This window comes from Sprattus sprattus (genome assembly GCF_963457725.1).
Source record: "Sprattus sprattus genome assembly, chromosome: 3".
Classification (NCBI taxonomy): Eukaryota; Metazoa; Chordata; class Actinopteri; order Clupeiformes; family Clupeidae; genus Sprattus; species Sprattus sprattus.
Genome location: NC_137922.1, coordinates 17,924,752 through 17,943,661, shown reverse-complemented (window position 1 = coordinate 17,943,661; position 18,910 = coordinate 17,924,752). Strand labels below are relative to the sequence as shown.

The window sequence follows — 18,910 nt, the reverse complement described above, 5'->3', positions numbered from 1 at the left end:
GCACAGAATGGGTTATCAATGTCATCAGAAATCTGCAAAATATCCCTTTTTAAATCACCAGTCTCGCCCAGAGATCTTCAACTGGATTTCAACCGTACCGTCGAACAGTGAGGTGCTGAAGTGGTGACGATGACGGAGTAACAGAGCACCATCATGTGGTAAATTGGGGAATTACACCTCCAGTTTGCCCAAGAACAGCTTTTACTACGTATGATAGAGGGCAGTGCCCTTGTTTAAAGTCTTAATCCCCACTGAAAACATTTAATCACTTAAATCATAATAGCTGCTTGATAAATGTTAAACATACATACATCATGGATCATGACCGCAAGCAACGGTATTTGAATGATATCGTCTTAGATTAACTCTGGCAGCTATTTGAAGACTGAGGACAGAGGTCTAGTAATTATCATTACTGTCCAACAGGACCAGACACATAGTGCTTTTCCAAGACCACTAATCAAAAATGGCTGCCATGTGGGAATGGGCGTCATCAGGGGTGGCTTAAAATGGAGGAAGGCGTGGGCACCCTGGGGTGGGGGAAGGGAAGGGGATGGAGAGGAAAACTTAAGCAGCACCAAATCCTTGAGAAACAGCTGCACACCAGATGTGGCCACTATCCCAGAGACCGCTGGGATAGGCGGAGTCCTCCCGCACCGCTCCAGCGCAGCAGGATGTCACGTCCTGGGTTATCCCCCCCAGCTGCTAATCCAGTGAGCCATCAGGACCAGCCACAGCTCTCTCTCTCTTGTCTCTCTCTCACGTATTCAAATGTTACAGCAGCAGCAAAAGCAACCACCACACAGGAGCCCATTCAGTCTAGCAAATAAACATGACATTCTGAACAGTCATACCCAGACACTGTGGCTCTTTTCTAGAAACTTCTTGGACCAACACAAAGGTTTTAATATATTCTCCCTATGATTAATCCATATGATGATCCTGGTGAGAACTGTATTGGAACCCTGATTGTGTTGTTGTGTTGTACAGGTGCATTTGTGATCTAACATGCAAATACCTCATGCTCACATATACTATGAAGAATGGCTGTATTGCTTTAGGTACATGATGCTTTTAATGAAATCTTTACAGTTGGTTTGATGTCCAGTCATCAATAATCTTTTTACTCCTATACTTTACATACTGGATTCCTTTGAGAGCTCCTTTGATTGTTGCAGGAGGATCCTAGTGTTCCAGGTCGGAAATAAGAATGCTGGGATATTGTCCATCCATATTGGTCCAAGAGGTGATTACAATAGTTGCATTTCCAATGCAGTGGGTGAGTCTGCTCTGCTGAATCAGTTTACTCAGTTTCATGTGCTTTTTGCATGTATTCCTCCCATTAAGAGAGGACTTATAGTTCTCTTAAAAAGTCTCTAAATACATCCATATACGTGTGGAAAAAAAAGGTCATCATGTACAGTATAGAAAGCATTGTATTTCAGCATTAAGCAAACCGTCAATGGACTCATCAAAGTTGTTCAATTATCCTTCACGCAGAGTCCAACAGGAAAAGAAAAAGTATCTCTGTGGGATTTATAGGGGGTTAGCCGTGCAGACCAAGTCCTCAGGGAGAGTCTTGTACTGAGGGCGAGGTCAGGTAAGAGCAATCCCAGAGGCAAGAGTCCAAAGTCAGGCATCAAAGCGCAATTAGCTGGCTTGTCAAAACAGTGCATACTTCCAACTGTGATGATGGTGGGGGGTTCCTTTCGAAAGGGAGGATTGATGTGTAATCACAACAGTTTGATCCCTTTTCACCTTGTTTCCCAAGCAAAAGGAAATCGCTCTCTTTGTTTCGGCCATTTTTCAGCTCTGTCTGAGAGCATCGCAAATAGCAAAAAGCTGTCCATGCTTTGTTTCTCCCCTACGGGTGTTTGTCACTTGGGAACATGTGCACACTGTGCAATTAAGTACAGAATTCAATAGTTAAAAGTTAAAAGTCCTTAGAATGTATACTCAATAAATACTTAAGGTGAGAAATAAATGTCATTGTACAATGAGTGAAAAAAGGATCAAATCCTTACTGAGCATCTGAATCGTAAGAAATGTGACCAAAAATGGAGCAAGTAAGAAGTTGCAAATACAAAGAATGAAGCTCTCTTAGTCTCACTCATCTGTCTCTTAAAGCTTAACATTTAAAAGAGGTGGAATATGTAAGTATAATACAAATAAATGGATTGAAACAAAAACAAAACAAACATTGTGATTAACATTGATTTTGGGCCAGAGGTATATATATATCTTAATCTTAAAAAGCCAATTTTGAACAATTTTTTCCTTCACACAAGGGAGTATCAAATACTTAATTGGTATGAGTTATTTCATCAACAAGCTCACCTCTTGCTATTGGTAACAGGCGCTTATACACTTAATCATTTGTTTGGGCCTCATAAATCATCCTATTTATACATCAAATGTACAAAAGACCCCAGAGAAGTCAAAAAACTGGGTTTAGAAAATAAGTTTTATAAACAACATAGAATTAGGGGGCACTGTTGTGCAACACATTTCAGATTTGATTGACAGCCAATTAGTCAATGTTTGGCAAAAGAGGACTCTTTAGCCCTTTGTAAATTCTGTTTTGGTTCCTCAATCCTTTATTGCATATGGCATTAATATGAGAGAGCATGTTGACATAGATTTGCATAGCATTCAGTCTGTTTTTCTCATGATTAGGTGTCAAATGAAAGGGGGAAATAGAAATGCTTTCTGTTGCCTCAGATTTGAATGGGATGTTTTTTTTTTCATTTTCCAAAACGAAAGTTCTTTGTTGTTTTTACAAGGGAGGTGGAAAGGACTTGAATGGCAATGGTGACATTAATATGAAAATTAAGCAAGGGATTATACAGTACAAATATTCAAGGCATACATGGCAACTGTATTTCTTTTTTTCTTCTTCTTCTTCTTCTTCTTTTGTTCTGCTTCTATCATGCAAATTACAGCATGGACATGGCAGTCCATCTCCCATGATGAAGGGATGAATGTATGACAGTATGAACGTATGAACAGATGAAAAGACAGCATCTCCAGGTAATCAATGATCGCGGTCGACAGATCTAAGGTAATATGGCGTGACTGTGTGTGTGTGAGAGAGAGAGAGAGAGAGAGAGAGAGGGTAGATGGGGACAAGAGAGCAGCTTTCTTCTCTATGCAGGTGACTCTGCCCCTCTGATGATGGGTTCCCTGTTGAGGTAGGTGGCCCAGTACACTAGGTTGAAGGTCCCGAAAAGGACAGGGAAGATTATGCGGGACATCTTGTCGATCTTGCTGACGCTGTTGTAAGTCTTTTTGGGGTCAGGTTCGCGGAGCTCGGCCGCACGCATCTGGATGGTGGTGCTGTTGGAGATGGTGGAGATGGCCACGTCTTTGGTCATGTTGGGCGTGAAGTTGACCCCGGCCGAGCACACGTTGTTGGGCTTCTTCGACAACATCATGGGGTCCCGCTTCTACAATGGGGTGGGGGGCAGAAGGGCATAGTGGGGGGGGGGTTAGGGGAAATTGTTCTTACATCAGAGGCAGTGTTTGAAGAGTCATTAGGAGGCCACTTTTCCTCGCTCTCTTTGTCTCTCACTAGATTATGCTTTCTTTCACTCATGCAAGTACGCACACACACTTTCACACTTAAACACACACACACACAAACACACACACCATTTACTTGCATGAACTATGTACGAACATGACCTCATATACTCTTTCTCTCGCTCTCTCACACACACACTCACACACACACACACAAACACACACACACAGCCTGGTTTACTTTTTTTTTTTTTAACCTGCCATGGATAGAGACTGTGCCATTGGGATTTAAAGAGAGAGAGAAAAAAAAAAACATTTCTTTCCTCATAAAGCTGTTGTGTAGTTTTTTTCCTGTGACATTTCTATTGTTATTCCAATGACATTTATTACTTTCATTTCCCAACCTTACACAGTCTAAACAACGGGATTGGACAGTGTGTGTGTGTGTGTGTGTGTGTGTGTGTGTGTGTGTGTGTGTGTGTGTGTGTGTGTGTGTGTGTGTGTGTGTGTGTGTGTGTGTGTGTGTGTGTGTGTGTGTGTGTGTGTGTGCGTGTGCGTGCGTGTGTGTGTGTGTGTGTGTACGCGTGTGTGTGTGTAGGTTCTGTTCTCTCCTTCTGTAATCCTTCAGTGTCATTATCACTGCCCCATTTTTTCCTCAGAGAACACTTTTTTTCTAGAGCGGTGGTCAAAATCAGTATTGTTCCCCTGTAAAAATCTACAACTGACAGTATATAACCCCACCACCAGTTCAACATGGAAGCATAGGAGATCGTACTTTGAAAAGCGTTTGGGGCAACTGCTGTTTCAAAGGTACAGCAAGGTCACAAACCCATAAATTATGAAACTACAGCCATGGTGATTAATACGGAGTGCTTGCCCACTGACCCACACCATCATTTGTGATGGGTATGGATGGTATTTAATCAGTGGCACGGGTCCTGTGTTGATGATATCCATCCAACGCAATCCCAGAAGATGTGCCTACCCGCTGTAAATTAACATGCGGCCCACGGTGACAGACAATCAATCAATGCCCGATGTTGTATGTATCGAAAAGGTCCTTACAATAAGTAGTTTGACACACCAAGAAAGGAGTGTGTATGTGGTGTGTGTGTGTGTGTTTGTGGTTGTGTGTGTTAAATAACGAAGACATTGTGTTATTTTAACTCTGGAAATGACCATTTCTGAGCTGCCTGTCACTGCTGCAAACGTAATGCGGTGTGTGTTTCCGTAGGATCATTCCATCCACTCTTCCCGACTTAACTTAAGCAATGTTCTCATTTTAAACTAATAACTGAATTATTTCTTTCCGTTCCTCCCTGCGCCTCTTTAACTCGAGTTTTTCTCCTTTCCCAGAGATCCAGTGAAAAGCAGAATGCACGATGCTCCTTGGGAAGCGCTGTACCCTCAGGCAGGGATGTCCGCTACATGGAACCCAATATTATGGGACCATTTGAGACATTATTATACACTTATATACACTGTACTTTTAACTAACATGAGTGGGAATTCAATGTTTGACCTTGGTATTGGGGCACTGTTAGGCCCTGTGCACAGTACACCTAACCAAAGGCCACCCATCTGCTATGTAGAGTATAACCTACTGTGCCCACTGCATAACATATACATGACAAACAGGTGCTAATGTCCTTGGGATGCTGTGCCCACTGCATAGCATATACTTGACAAACACGCGCTAATGACCTTGGGATGCTGTGCCCACTGCATAGCATATACTTGACAAACAGGTGCTAATGACCTTGGGATGCTGTGCCCACTGCATAGCATATACATGACAAACAGGCGCTAATGACCTTGGGATGCTGTGCCCACTGCATAGCATATACATGACAAACAGGCGCTAATGACCTTGGGATGCTGTGCCTCCATAGCTTTCTTGCCGTCCCAGGCCCAGCTCCTCTTGGTGAAGTAGTTGACGGTGGCGAACTCGATGAGCGCGGAGAAGGTGAAGGCGTAGCAGACGGCGATGAACCAGTCCATGGCGGTGGCGTAGGCCACCTTGGGGAGGGAGTTGCGAGCGCTGATGCTAAGAGTGGTCATGGTCAGCACCGTTGTCACACCTGAAAGGTGAGCACAGGAGCATCAGCACCGGAGTGCATCTACCTGATGACCCAGGCAGCAGTAATGAGTTAAGTGGCATGGAACAGACCCAATCTCTAAACTAACTCAATTGAGCTTAACTGGACAGCCACTCACTTATCACCCCCCCCACACACACACACACACAAACACACACACACAGATGCCAACATGAGACAACATCTCTTACACATATACACAGGAACACAGAAAAGCCATGTCCCTGCTTCCATAAGACCATGATTCATACAAAGTAATTATTAATACAACGCACTTGATTAATATATTCTTAAGTCATTAACAGTGTTTGGAAATTATTTCCATCAATTTAGTCAACGACATCCATACGTACCACAAGCTCTGTAGTGGTCCATATTTGGCATTACAGTGTGACTTAAAATGCTACATGCTCTCACCAAAGACAGTCCTTGCTGGCACTGACTCTCGGTTGAGCCAGAATGACACTTGTGACAGGATGACGGTCATGAAACAGGGCATGTAGATCTGGATGACGAAGTAGCCGATCTTTCTCTTCAGATAGAAATGGGCCATCATCACTGTGTACTGTCCTATGGGAGACAGAACAGAGCTGGGTTAGGACTTATAATAAGAGGCACTGTATATCAGAGGATTTATTCACTGTTGTGAAGCCAAGGAGAGATATTATTTTTGTCATGAAACACTGTATTATAGAGGAATAAGGCTAAACATGAACAGGTGGTTATTTTTTAAATATTTTTTTAAGTTTTATTTATTTATACTTTTTTTGTCATTAAACAGATATTGTGCTACATATTATTTGTAAATAAGTTATCAAAATTTAAATATTGACAAATGGATAGTTTTCTGTTTGTTTTGCTTTTATTGTTGTTGAATTCCATTTTAATATTGGCAATAAAGAACTGGAATGGAATATCAAAATATGACAACCATTGTTTTTAATAAACACACTGACATGATTTGAACCTAAGATGAAATGACAATAGCATGGGTATAATTCATTTAAACAGCTAAGCAGCGAAACTAATCATAGATTATTTTTTTTCTCTCCACTTGACACGTGTTTGCTTCACACTCAGTAATGTGCCAGTGGAAGCAGGAGGTAAATCTTCAGCGGTAAAAAAAGATAGGGGAATGAGAGAGAGGGAGAGAGATAGAGAGGGAAAGAGGGGGGGGGAAGAGAGAGAGAGAGAGACAGAAAACATAATATCCTGTTAACCAACTGAAGATTGCATTTGAAGCTTTTAAAAAATCCTTTCTAGCTTCCCCACTGCCGAATCCACTGAATCAAATCCACTGATGACTGCTGCTTTCTCTGGGCAAAATCCGATTTTTGTAGCTCGCTAATCCCTTGTCACAATCTGCATCCTGTCGTCAGCAGTGCTCGCCAGCCGCTCAGTCCCTTGTCTCTCCGTCAGGCCACACTCGTTCATCCCGAGGGAGGTAAGTACAAGCGCTCGAGGGGGGGCTCGCCCACTTCACTGAAACACCCGGCCGGCCAACTAAATCTTCAGGCACCCCCAGAGTGTGATGGAGGGGGGCTGACCTGCCCAGCAGAGAAGCGCTCGCGATCGTCCGAGAGGAGGAAAACTCTCCCTCCCCCCATAACCCCCCTCAACCCTACCTCGTCCTGAACGTGAAAAGAAGAAGAAAAGTAAAAAAAAAAAAAACCTGAGAGAGAGAGAGAGAGAGAGCGGAGAGGCGACATGTCTGAAGCGGAGACGTTGCCCAGTCCATGGCACCAATGACTCAAGCCAACCGCCTCGTAGCCCTGCTGTGGCAGAGACCAGGGGACAGCTCACTACTACTCCACCACGCCTGGACTTTTTGCCTTTGATGCATGGAGCCGGATGCGCCTCGGAAAAAAAGACTGAACATGTTCATTTGGTGGATTTTATTGCAAGGATTTTGGAGTGTCTATGGGGAACTTCCTTTCATTGCCGAGAACAACGCAGCCATGCAAGTCAACTGGTGAGTGTGGCAAGTTTCATGAGAAATATATGTGGTGCACAGTCTCTCAATTTTAAGGCAGAAAGTATTGCTAGAAAATAAAGCAAATTAATGTTTTATTTTTTTCTGAGTGGGGTATTGCGCGGCCATCTTGTGCTATCTTGAGATCAGAAGTGAAATTTAGGCAACGCTGAGAAGTCGCCAAGTCCACTGTTACTTCGTATTTATAGTAGGGCTTTGGTATAGCTCGTGAACGGAAACGATGTCGTGTCATGTTCCTGCAACTGAGCCTGGGTTAATCTCGCCTTGATTTAGCAAAGAGGGATTGTACCTATGATTAGGCGTCTTCTTTTAAGACAACAGCCCCGTCCACTTGGGTGCTGGACCCCAGTGGCCTCCTGCAGGTTTGGCAGCCAATGGCTTCGCCAGGTCCATGCCATGCCACTCCACAAGACACTCTAAACCCGCTAACAGATGGCAGTGTGCCACAGGTTGGACGCAGCTTGCAAAAAAAAAAAAAAAAAAACCCTGTAACTGAACAAGCCTGACAGCACTGAGAGTAGCTGAAGAAAGCTTAACGTATTCTGTGCTTGACTTAACATTCTGGGTTTAGGGCCTTATCCATGATCCTAGGGAGATTGTCGGGACTCATTCCTCGTTAATGGGTTGGAGGTTAAACGGCATCACAGCGTACTGCACATCTCTATCTCTCTCTCTCTCTCTCTCTCACTCTCTCCTCTCATCTGTCCCTCCATCTCAACCGCTGCCGCCCCCCTTCGAACGCTTGCTAGAGAGAGTGGTGGAGAAATCCACACTTTTAATAACCATCCGCACAGCACATGAGTGCAGCCACGGCGGCAGAAGCCCCAGAAGCCCCAGCAGCAGCAGGCGGTGGTGGTGGTTGGTGGCAGGAGCGTATTAGAGGCCTTCTCCATGCTTTACATAAGAGAATTAAGCAGATGCCTTTCAGTCCCACGTGGGTCAGCCCCACCAGCCAATCCCCGCCCTCCGTGTCGCCGTCCTCTTATGCAAAACACAGGGCGGCCCCTGATGGAAGCGTCCGCGCGGATTAACCCTAGTTTCCTAGCAGCTCAGGATAGGGATAAGTGTTGTTTGCTTTTCCTGCAGGCTCTACACCAGGACAGCTGGCAAGGCCCTGGACATGATATTTCCCTTGCGCTCTAACGCAACTCCCTGCACAAGTGTTTTAAGATTACAGCATTATGTTGGGTTGCCATTGCTTGGGAATAGGGGGGACAATTGCATGTGGGTGACTGAATAGGACTGATTAAAATGTTTTGTCACGTGTGTGTGTCGTGAGGCATACTTAGTTCCAGAGTATTTTTCTACTCTTCATTCCAAACAAATGCTGCCTTTAAGCTAGCTTTCCACTGGAACATTTTTCTAATTCAGGGCCACCTGGACCATCTGTTCTCAGAATAGGAAAACAATGTACACACTGATGACAAGCTGCCATTAAGCATATTCTCAAAATGTGTGGGCGGCATAGTCAAGTGTTTTCAACACAGTCCAATCCTAAGTTTCAGCTGGGGTCATCTATTTGTATCCATCTATAAATGTGGAATGTACTCCAGCATTTGTAATGGGAACTCATACCTCTGCTGGTGTAGATGTCCTCTGTGCCAGCCGTTTGCCCGATCAGGTGGTACTGGTTCAGCCTTGACCCATCCTCAGCTACAACCACTGACTTAGCAGCGCCCTGGGTCCATATGTAGACCACCTCAGAGAGCGGGTAAGCATCTGAGGATATAAAAGTGGGGTAGAGTGGGCAGGAGAGTGAGGGATAGGGGCATGTGGGGTAAGGAGAGAGAGGGAGAGATGAGGGTGGGGGAGAGATGAAACATATTCTGGAATGTCAAATACATCGAAAAGCACATAAATAAATACATATAGCACAGATACAGAAAGACACAGAACAAACACTAATACTTCTTAAGTCTATTAGAATGAAATATTAGCTTATAGATTAACAATAGCCAGGAAAGGAGAGAGCTGTTAACAAAACTCATTAAGCTTCAACCTACAATAACTATCTCTGTACTCTCAGATTTTTAGATCCTGAATCCTTTCAAAATTAGGTTCACTCTTGATCAGAAATGACTTCTTCCTTAATTGCCAAAATTTCATGAGCCAATAAAAATATAGCATCTATACAAAAACAGACACAAGGACAGACTCCCGCTCCTGTCCTCCCTCTCCTTGGCCTATAAAACGTTAATTATCATTGGATCCTTGGCAGTAATGGCATATTTTAAGTCTTTGATGTTTTGGTTCAAGTTCCAGCTGCCAAGTACCTCAGACTCTGCCAGTCTGAAAGAATACAAGGTTGTCAGCTTTGGATGCATACAACATCACTGGTGAATATGTGTTCTTGCGGTGAACCTGGCTGTTTAGTAGCCTCTGTGTGACCCAAAAGGTGAGCTACAGCCTGTTCAGCTAAGGTTAGCCAGATAAAGCAAACGCTTGTTTGACTGGTGCTTATATACGGTGTATACAGCTAAATCCGTCCAGGTGTGTCCCTTAAACCTAAATTAGATAGGAGAGTGGATTCTGTGCCATAGGACGGGATACAGAAGTAGTAGAAGATTAAGTAGAGTAGTAAAAGAAGTGATGGAAAGAGAGAGAGAAACAGAGAGCTAGTGATGGAGTGAGAGAATGGAGAGAGAGACAAAGGGTGTGATACAGAAAGAGAGAGGAAGAAAAAGAGAGATATAGAGTTACAGATGAGGAGAGAGAGAGAATGGAAAGAGATAAATAGAGAGAGAGCGAGATAAACAGAAGAATAGAGAGTGAGGGGGTGGGGAAAAGGGAGAGAAAAAAAGGAGGGAGATACAGAGATAAAGAAGAGAGATATAGAAAGATAGAGTGACAAAGAAGGAAAGAGAGAGAGCATGTACAAGTCAGCTGGTGATGTTTGTGGTGTGGCAGTGCGAATCGCTGGCCCAGAGCAAGGCGCCTGGCGGAGTGTGTGTTTGCACTGCGTGCCGCTAATCGCTCAGGCTGTGATTAGAGCTGACAGTCATAGTGACCTTTGACCCAGAACGCTGAGCTGAGTGCGAGCGCCCCCCTCCCCCAACACCACACCCCCAGGGCAGGGGCTGTGGGGTAGCGAGTCAGATGCAGGGGGCCTTAACCCAAACAGCCATTTGGACAAACAGAGGGACGGGGTTTGCTGTTGCCTGTAACTTTTTTCCAATGTACCATCATGGACTGCGGTATCCTCACTGCTTCAGTTTACAGAGCAGATGAGGGCAACTCTTGAGGCATCAAGGCAGAAAAGTTCAAAATGGGTAAAAAGGTTTTATATGTTAAATCTCCAGTTTGATAATTTTGAAACTTAATCTTTTTTAATATAGTGCTTCAGTAAAATTCAGTAGGAAATATTTATTTTAGATACTCCAGGTCAGAATCATATCTATATCTTAGGCTATGGGTTTAAGTGGGTTTAATTTAGTTTATATATATATGGATACTGAGATTACAATAACAGTAAAACCTTTTTTATAGCAATTTTCACTTCCTTTTTTTCTTTCCCTTTAACACTTTCATTAAAATAAGAGTTTGTGCACAACTGTTCTCTCTATTGTATTGTAGACCTCTCAGGCTAAGGTCTCTATGTTAAATATAAACAACCTAAATCCATTAGCAGACAATTAGTGTTGGTGTGTGGGGGGGGGGGGGGGGGGGGGGGGCAGAGGCGTGTGAGTGAGTACGAGCATGAGCGTGAGTGTGTGGATGGCTGGGGTGTGGGGCATCCTTACGATACTTTAGCTTGTGTGCTTACCTACTGGATTAGACACTTCCCTCACTCTCTATCTAGTAGGCTTTAGGCTAGTGTCCCCCTTAAGCCCTGTCACATGCAGAGACGTCTACACACAAGCAGCTTGTGCTCTTCTGTCTCGGATCGAAAATACACACAGGATCAATACCTTAGGTTTTTCTTTCATTTCATTTTTCCCCCCTCACAGTTAAACACCTTCAAGTGATAAAAAGGCCAGTGTCAATGTCAATTCACCAATAGACTCTTTAAATTATATCAATCAGAAATCCAATCAAAGGGCACTTAAGGCCTTTATCTCTTTAGCAAAGCCAAACTTCTGCATAAACACAATGGATACAAATGGCACAGACATGAGAGTAGTTGAAAAAAAATATGTTGTTTGCATGCAACTACATGTTGTAAACTGTGGCACAGTTGAGTGCTAAGTATATATTTCAAAACTAGACAATACTTATGTTGCCTTAAGGGCTCAATTATGCTAATTACAATGTTAACTCAATCAAAAATATATGATCTGTTAATGTATAACAAATTATTAAATGATTATTAACAGACATTATTAGATAACACTGAAGTTATCACACATAAGGAATCAAGTGTTTAAATCAAGTGTTACAGAATTACAGTAAAGCTCTATTCCAAACACTGAAAGTGACAGCTAAAAATTAAATCCTGGGATCATTTGTGTGCAGTCTAACAGCTCTCTTTTAGCAATGTTAAAAAACATCAGAAGAAGCAAGATACTGTGTGACCATAACATGGCATAAGCCAAAATCATCAGTTGTAAAAAGCTCTCTTTCTCTCCTACCAAGGTTTTACTCTTCATTCCAAAAGTGTTTATTTATCAGATTATAATGCTATATTGCCTGCATAATAGCTCTAGGGATGAAACGTTTATGAGTTACAGATGTCCTCAAGTCCCAAAGTTGTATTTAGTATTATTTATTTAACTCAGGTTTATTTGTGGCCAGTGCCCCAGGTAAGTTGCAAGACAACACGCAATGGCAAATATATGAGACCAAACAGACGCAATGGGACATGTCTAAAAAATTTTGTGAGGAAAGTATATCAAAGGCACACTAACAGGAACAAAGGTCTTTTAGCACATTGGGCTGTGAAGGGACATACACGAGGACGGTTATCACAGGACAGGGGACATCCATTCCCTTTGGCAGCTCTGCATGCAATGCCATGCTAACTCCAAAGGTAACATTTGGACACTAGGAGGTTATGAGTATGTTTTTCTCACAAAAACACAGAGTCTGATTAGAAATGTGCCAGTTAATATGAGCCAGCCAGGGTTAGTTGTGTTTATTTATTTGACTTGCTTCCTTTACAGGGGCAGAAATTATAATGAGGAAATGCCAAATGTGGCTTAGAAGAGATGGATGTAGTGAAATGCCAGCTATCCTCCTAGGAACTATATCTGTAGGACAACACTAAGGGTATCTGCAGTTAGACAATACAAGACACAAATATGACTTACCTCATAGCATACATTATACTGTTGGTCAGATGATACAATACCACATGAAGCAATCTGAATCAATGTGGTATGCCATAAAAGATGTCAAAACAGTATACGACAAATATCCCACAATCCCTTCCCGCATCTGATGACTATGACGTGACCCAATGAGAGAAGTGTCTAGCCACGCCTGCGATCAGACCCTTCTCAATCAGCTAAAGCCCCTATGCTAAGCCGACACAACCCAAGTCAGTGTGGGCTTATATCATCATAACATGCAGGCGAGCATCATAAATGATGTAATAGCTTGGCTTGGTGGTCTTGTGATGTAACAGGACCACGGCACTTTCGAGGAACTTCTTCACGGTTTTTAGGGGCATGTGCTGGTGCTAGTCGTTCGGTCCAGATGGGACGGTTTGGCTCCAGTAGAGCACATACTGTCCTGAGCGCACTATGACCCCTCTGGGGAGATCGGGAAATCCTGTGATGTCGTCACTACGAGTGTCTATCAGCTCCACTTGGACCTGGTCCACTGAGTGAATTCTCATACGTCAGACCCATTTATATTCCACTTTGAGTGTTTGCGTAAAGGGGGGTGGGGGGGATTTTCAACTGACCGCAAGCTTCTGCTCATGTGCCAAGCCCAGATCAAGATATCTGATGGATTGCAAGCTTTAAGAAAAATCGAATTGATGCACTGATTATTTTCTGCAAACAGGGGAAACAAAGTTTGCTGATCTTCAAAGCTTTGAGAGCTCTGTGAAGAGAATGAAAAAGCTCTGAAAATGTACCCTCAGTTGCCATATTAGGCAGAAAAAGATTCTTCTCTAGCTAGATCTCATACAGTATGCTGTAGGTCACTGACATACTCTAATGACTAACATGGGTCTGCATTTGCTTTGTGTGACTGAATGAAGTGAACTGGGTGAGGCATCTACATCCTTGTTTCCTTGTCTTACAGAGGAATAGCCTCCATCTTGCTGTACTGCCTTAGAATTCCTCAAAAAGTTGTTCTCTGTGTCAGTGATCCTCAAGATATTTCTACACCTTAAACTCTTAATGAATAAGACTTTGTTTGTCCATATAACCTACTGAGAATAAGTTATACGTATTGTCAAGTATTATGTGTTTTACTATCAAACAAAGTTTCAACTCGAAGGTATCCTTTTACCATTTTCTATTTTCGAAAACAAAAAAAAACATCTCCACATTGTTTAACATGCATCCATAACACCGATTGCTTCATAACACAGATTACACTACGGTGTATGATAACGTTTGACGAGTGTAGGTAAAAGCAATTTGACGCGGTGTCTTAGTATAAAGCCTGCGATCAGTGGTGTCCTGAAGTCCACAGCCACAACCCGTGGGCCCGCAATCCTCTTACTAGTGTCCTAAAGTCACACTAACAGGAGGCCTTTGAGCAGGGATTTGAAGGTAGGTAACATAAAGCACAGTTATAGAGAGAGCAGGCATACATTTTGTAGAAGCAAAACTATACATCTCTGATCGTCAAAACATCGCTGACATGCAGTAACCATGGTAACGTCATCACTGTTCTGTTATAACTGTTCTGATATGGAAAGCAGGGTTGAACTGAAGTAACCTCTCACAAATTGCATGGATCAATTGCCATCAAGGATACATGCATGAGTTTTAAGATGACTGACAGTGAATAAATATTGGATACAAATGTTAAATGAAAATAGGAAAGATGAATATTTTAGATTTATATCAGCTTCTTCATGATCAGTTCTTTTAGAAAGTACTAGAAGTTGTATGAATCATAATATGAGGTCTGAATGTGTTCATAATTTCTAATTAGGTTTTGATGTTTCAGACACTTGATAGGGCCATTGAAAAGTCAGGAACTGAAAGATAATAGCTAATTACTGCGGCCAAATGAAAAAGAGAATGATTTTGTGCGTGCACCAGGCATTTTCCATTCGTCACAAACACTATGAAAATGAATTATTCACATGGTCCAATGCATGACTCCACTTCAAAACATTATCTTCAGAAGAGTCCAGACACCAGTGAAAGTTCAGGAAATGCATGTGAATGAAACACTGATCGTGAGTCTTTAAAGACAGTCACATGCCTGTCTGGGTACAACTACAGCAATAAATGAGGAACTCACAGCTTCCAAATTTCAGTGGGCAGGCATGGGCATCCATTGGGAAGTCCTCCAACTGCATGGGACACTCGGCTGATATGGTTAACCTACAGGCACAATGATTAAAACAATGACGGTTTGGCATTCTAATCAATAATTATGTGACATGTAGACTGTAGAGCATTACAAACAATAACAAGATAAACAGAAAGAGAGGGATATAATAACTATGTTTCCCTGTGTTTGAGTTTGTTTCCTATATCTATTTCTGGGATAGAGAGAAGGCAAGACAGAATATGAGAAAAAGACAGGAAAAAAGAAAGAGAAATGAGAAATGTCTCCTTCTTTCAGCAAAGTGTGCAGATTTGATTCTAGACACTATTCTAAAAACAAAAAAATGTTACACTGCCATCTTCTGGACATCCCTGTGCGCATTCTTTCTCTCGACTGTTTATGGGATAGGTCTTTGTAACAACAGCAGTAGGGATAAACTGTATGCTTCTTCACTTAATCCCCATCTCAGAGAAGGCAGAAGTTCCCTTAAAACATCTCACAGTGAGAGAACAACAAGCAGTCAGATGATTTCTAGAACACCCCAATTAAAATTGACTTAATTGGATAAAAATACATTTTGGATTGCTCATCATAGCAGAAGAATCATGAGGCACGGCATACAAACCCACACACATACACACACATACACACACACACACACAAACAAACACACACACAAACACACACACACACACACACACACACACACACACACACACACACACACACACACACACACACACACACACACACAAACACACACACACACACACACAAACAACAGAGCACAGTCTTGAATGATCTTGGGGATTAAGGCAATATGAGGTTTTAACGGCCTGACATTTGAGAGATTTGGGAACAGTGCCTTCCTGTGGCAACACACCAAAACAACAATGCTGATCGAGTGGACTGAGAAAATGTCCTTTCAGCAAGTCTGGGTGGAAAAAAAGTAGTGTGTGGTTGGTGGGGCGGTGGGGTGGTGGAGGCGGGGTGGGGGTTTGGGGGGGGGGGGTGTTCTCTTGGCATGGCGCGAAGGAAACACAACACATCTTTTTCATCTTGTTTGTACTCATGGTGGACACAGCCGGCGGTTCTCCCCGGTGATAACTTACAGTGCCTTGAGCACGGGCAGCACTTGCAGCTTGCTCTCTGTCTAATCCCAACAAAGTGCCTAAACGCGCTCTCGGCGTTTCATTTGCGTGATGCATGTTCTCTTGCTCGCATTCTGCCTCTCCCAGCTAATTATCCCGCCGCCCGTGATTTCCACATGCAGGCACATGCGACACAATGCCTGCCAGACGAGACGAGACGAGACGAGATTAGATAAGATGAGATCTTTATTGCCTGTGGCTCCTGAAAGATTGTGCACATTATAAACCTATGCCTTAATGTCCTGGCCCTGTAAATGGAAACTTACTTGGAAGTGGACGGAGCAGCAGCTGATTAAACCCAACACCTCAGTGCCTCATTGTGTGTGTGTGCAGGTGTGTGTGTGTGTGTGTAAGTGTGTGTGTGTGTGCTAGTGTGTTTTTTAGTATATGTGTGTGTGTGTGTGTGTGTGTGTGTGTGTTTGTGTGTGTGTTTGTGTGCAGGTGTGTGTGTGTGCTAGTGTTTATGTGCAGGTGTGTGTGCATGCGTGTGTTTGTGTGTGTGTGTGTGTGTGTGTGTGTGTGTGTGTGTGTGTGTGTGTGTGTGTGTGTGTGTGTGTGTGTGTGTGTGTGTGTGTGTGTGTGTGTGCGCATGTGTGTGTTGGGGTTAGTCCAAGTGCTGTATCCATCTCCTCTCCGTTTCTCATTAGCGTGGCAATTCTGCAGATGATTAAGAGCAGGAGACGTGACCATGCAGGTTATTTGTAATTGGTTTACTGCCACTGTCAATCCGATCTCTATATGAGCTATTGATCACAATGTGCCTCGGGTTCAACTATATCCCCAAGCAATACGGCGGCGTCAGCGGATCATCGCACGCGCATGCCCGCTTGCTTCAAATCAGCAAACCTTCAATCAGGTCAGCCTGCCCGAACAGCTGACTGAGGAGAGACACTTTGCCAGACCACACCACGCATGTCTACGACAGTCCTCATAGTCCTTTTTTTCATTGCTGCGAATAATAAATTGTGTTTGCCCTGGCTTGACATAACCCTTGAGACAAGACTTCATGATAGTCTGTCAAAAGTGTCTGGTTTCCCCACTTCAGGGGTCAGGTCCTTAGTCATTCATACAACAATCTTGTAGAGGCTTCACACTGTAACATTTGATATACTGTGTGTTGAATGCTCTGTGCACTTCGATTTGTTCTCAAACTGCTGATGGTACATAGATACTATGATATGCACCATGGAGTTTATGAAAAATGAATGCATTTCAGTATCAAGGCCCTGTATTTTTTGCCCAGATGCCGGTAGAAAATACATTTTATACCATTAAAATACCATTTAATGAAACAATATTAATCTTTTCAGCATTAACTAGCACATATTAGGAAAGGCTGTGGACAAGGTGGCCATGACAGTTTTTTTCTGCGTTGAGTGATAAAAAGCTCTATGTAGAACACCATTAAAACACATTCTTCCCCAATATTCAGTGTGGAATTTTGTGAAGCTAAAGATGCCGTTTTTAAGTGTTTAAATCAAATATATTCAGGGATCAAGGTTGGGTCTTTTTCGCTCTGAATTGGGCAGGACATATTTTATGATGCACTGTGCAAGAAACATTTCCACAAACACACAGCGTTCCTGTAGCTTAAGTATCGAGATTCAGGTGCAAACACCACCAAAGTCATGGGTTTAATTCCCACGGAGTACACACAGGTTAAACCTACATAGCAATCCACCTGTGTGCTGCCAAGTCGCTAGTCTGCTGAACACATAGCCGCAATATTTATCATGTTTCTTGTGAAGCATAAAAAGCTAACTTCAGCATTCAGCATGAGATATAGCATACTGCATGAGATAGAGGCTGACAACTCTCTGTAATCAGCCTCTGCTATAAGCCACATGGGGGGCGGGAAGGGGTGGGGTGGTGCGGCGGACATGTGGTCCTACCTCATGGTGTACAACAGTGTTCCATCATCCTGTAGACGCAGGAGCTTGTTGGGGGTGGTCATGTTGTGAGCGATGGACTTCTTCCCGTTGAGGAAGAAGGTGTCAGGAGTCCAGATGTTGCTGGCCAGAAGGTTGTTGAGAGGGAGCCTCTCCATGGGCCCTTTGAAGCTGAGCCGCTCGTCCTTCCAGCTTTGCCGGAAAAACACGTCGATGGTGTACTCCTGAGTCATAGAAAAGACACCGTGTGAGAGAAAGCAGTGATAACATACTAATCGTACATTATGATGCTGCATGAGAGGCAAATTTGACCTTTAAGCCAGTTTAGGTATATGTTTTAGTTCAGATATCCAAATCATCAACATCACATATTTACACTAGAAATTAAAATGAGAAAATATTTAAAATATACAAACATATAAATATATATATATATATATAAATATGTTTTAATATTGAACAATACAATGCAATACCAGGAAAGGAGGAGAGCATCAATTATTTATCATCAGCAACTTACCATTTCAGTATCTGAGACTGGGCCGAAGCTTGTAACGAATATATTGGTTTTTATCTCAGTAACCTTCTCTGTGGATGCGAGAGAATGGATGTTTATGACACAGAAGAAAGGGAAAAAAGCATGCAATGTGAATAGCATTTGATAGAATGGTTAACCATTGCCATGCAATGTTAATTTCCTCTTCCTCAACATTGAGATCTTTGAGATGCATTTTTAGTGTTATTTCATTTCTGTTTTCTCTTATTTTCCCTACTAGGGGTTTTTACTAACACAAATACTAAGATTAGCAGAGAGCCCTTCCGGCTGAGGGGAGTGTAAGAGTGATGTAGCTTGCATGC

At 42.8% G+C, this 18,910-nt stretch overlaps 1 protein-coding gene across 1 annotated transcript in view; it reads left to right on the top strand.

The window, feature by feature from the left end:
- Positions 1-7,462: 7,462 nt before the first annotated feature.
- The window catches only part of LOC308362238 (gamma-aminobutyric acid receptor subunit beta-3-like), a gene marked incomplete at both ends in the record, with an annotated part of 34,455 nt that continues 23,007 nt past the window's right edge, over positions 7,463-18,910 (top strand). The window contains one exon of the mRNA XM_080834804.1: positions 7,463-7,593. Within this exon, the coding sequence (XP_080690930.1) occupies positions 7,463-7,593 (131 nt within the window). The remainder of the gene's footprint in view (positions 7,594-18,910) is intronic.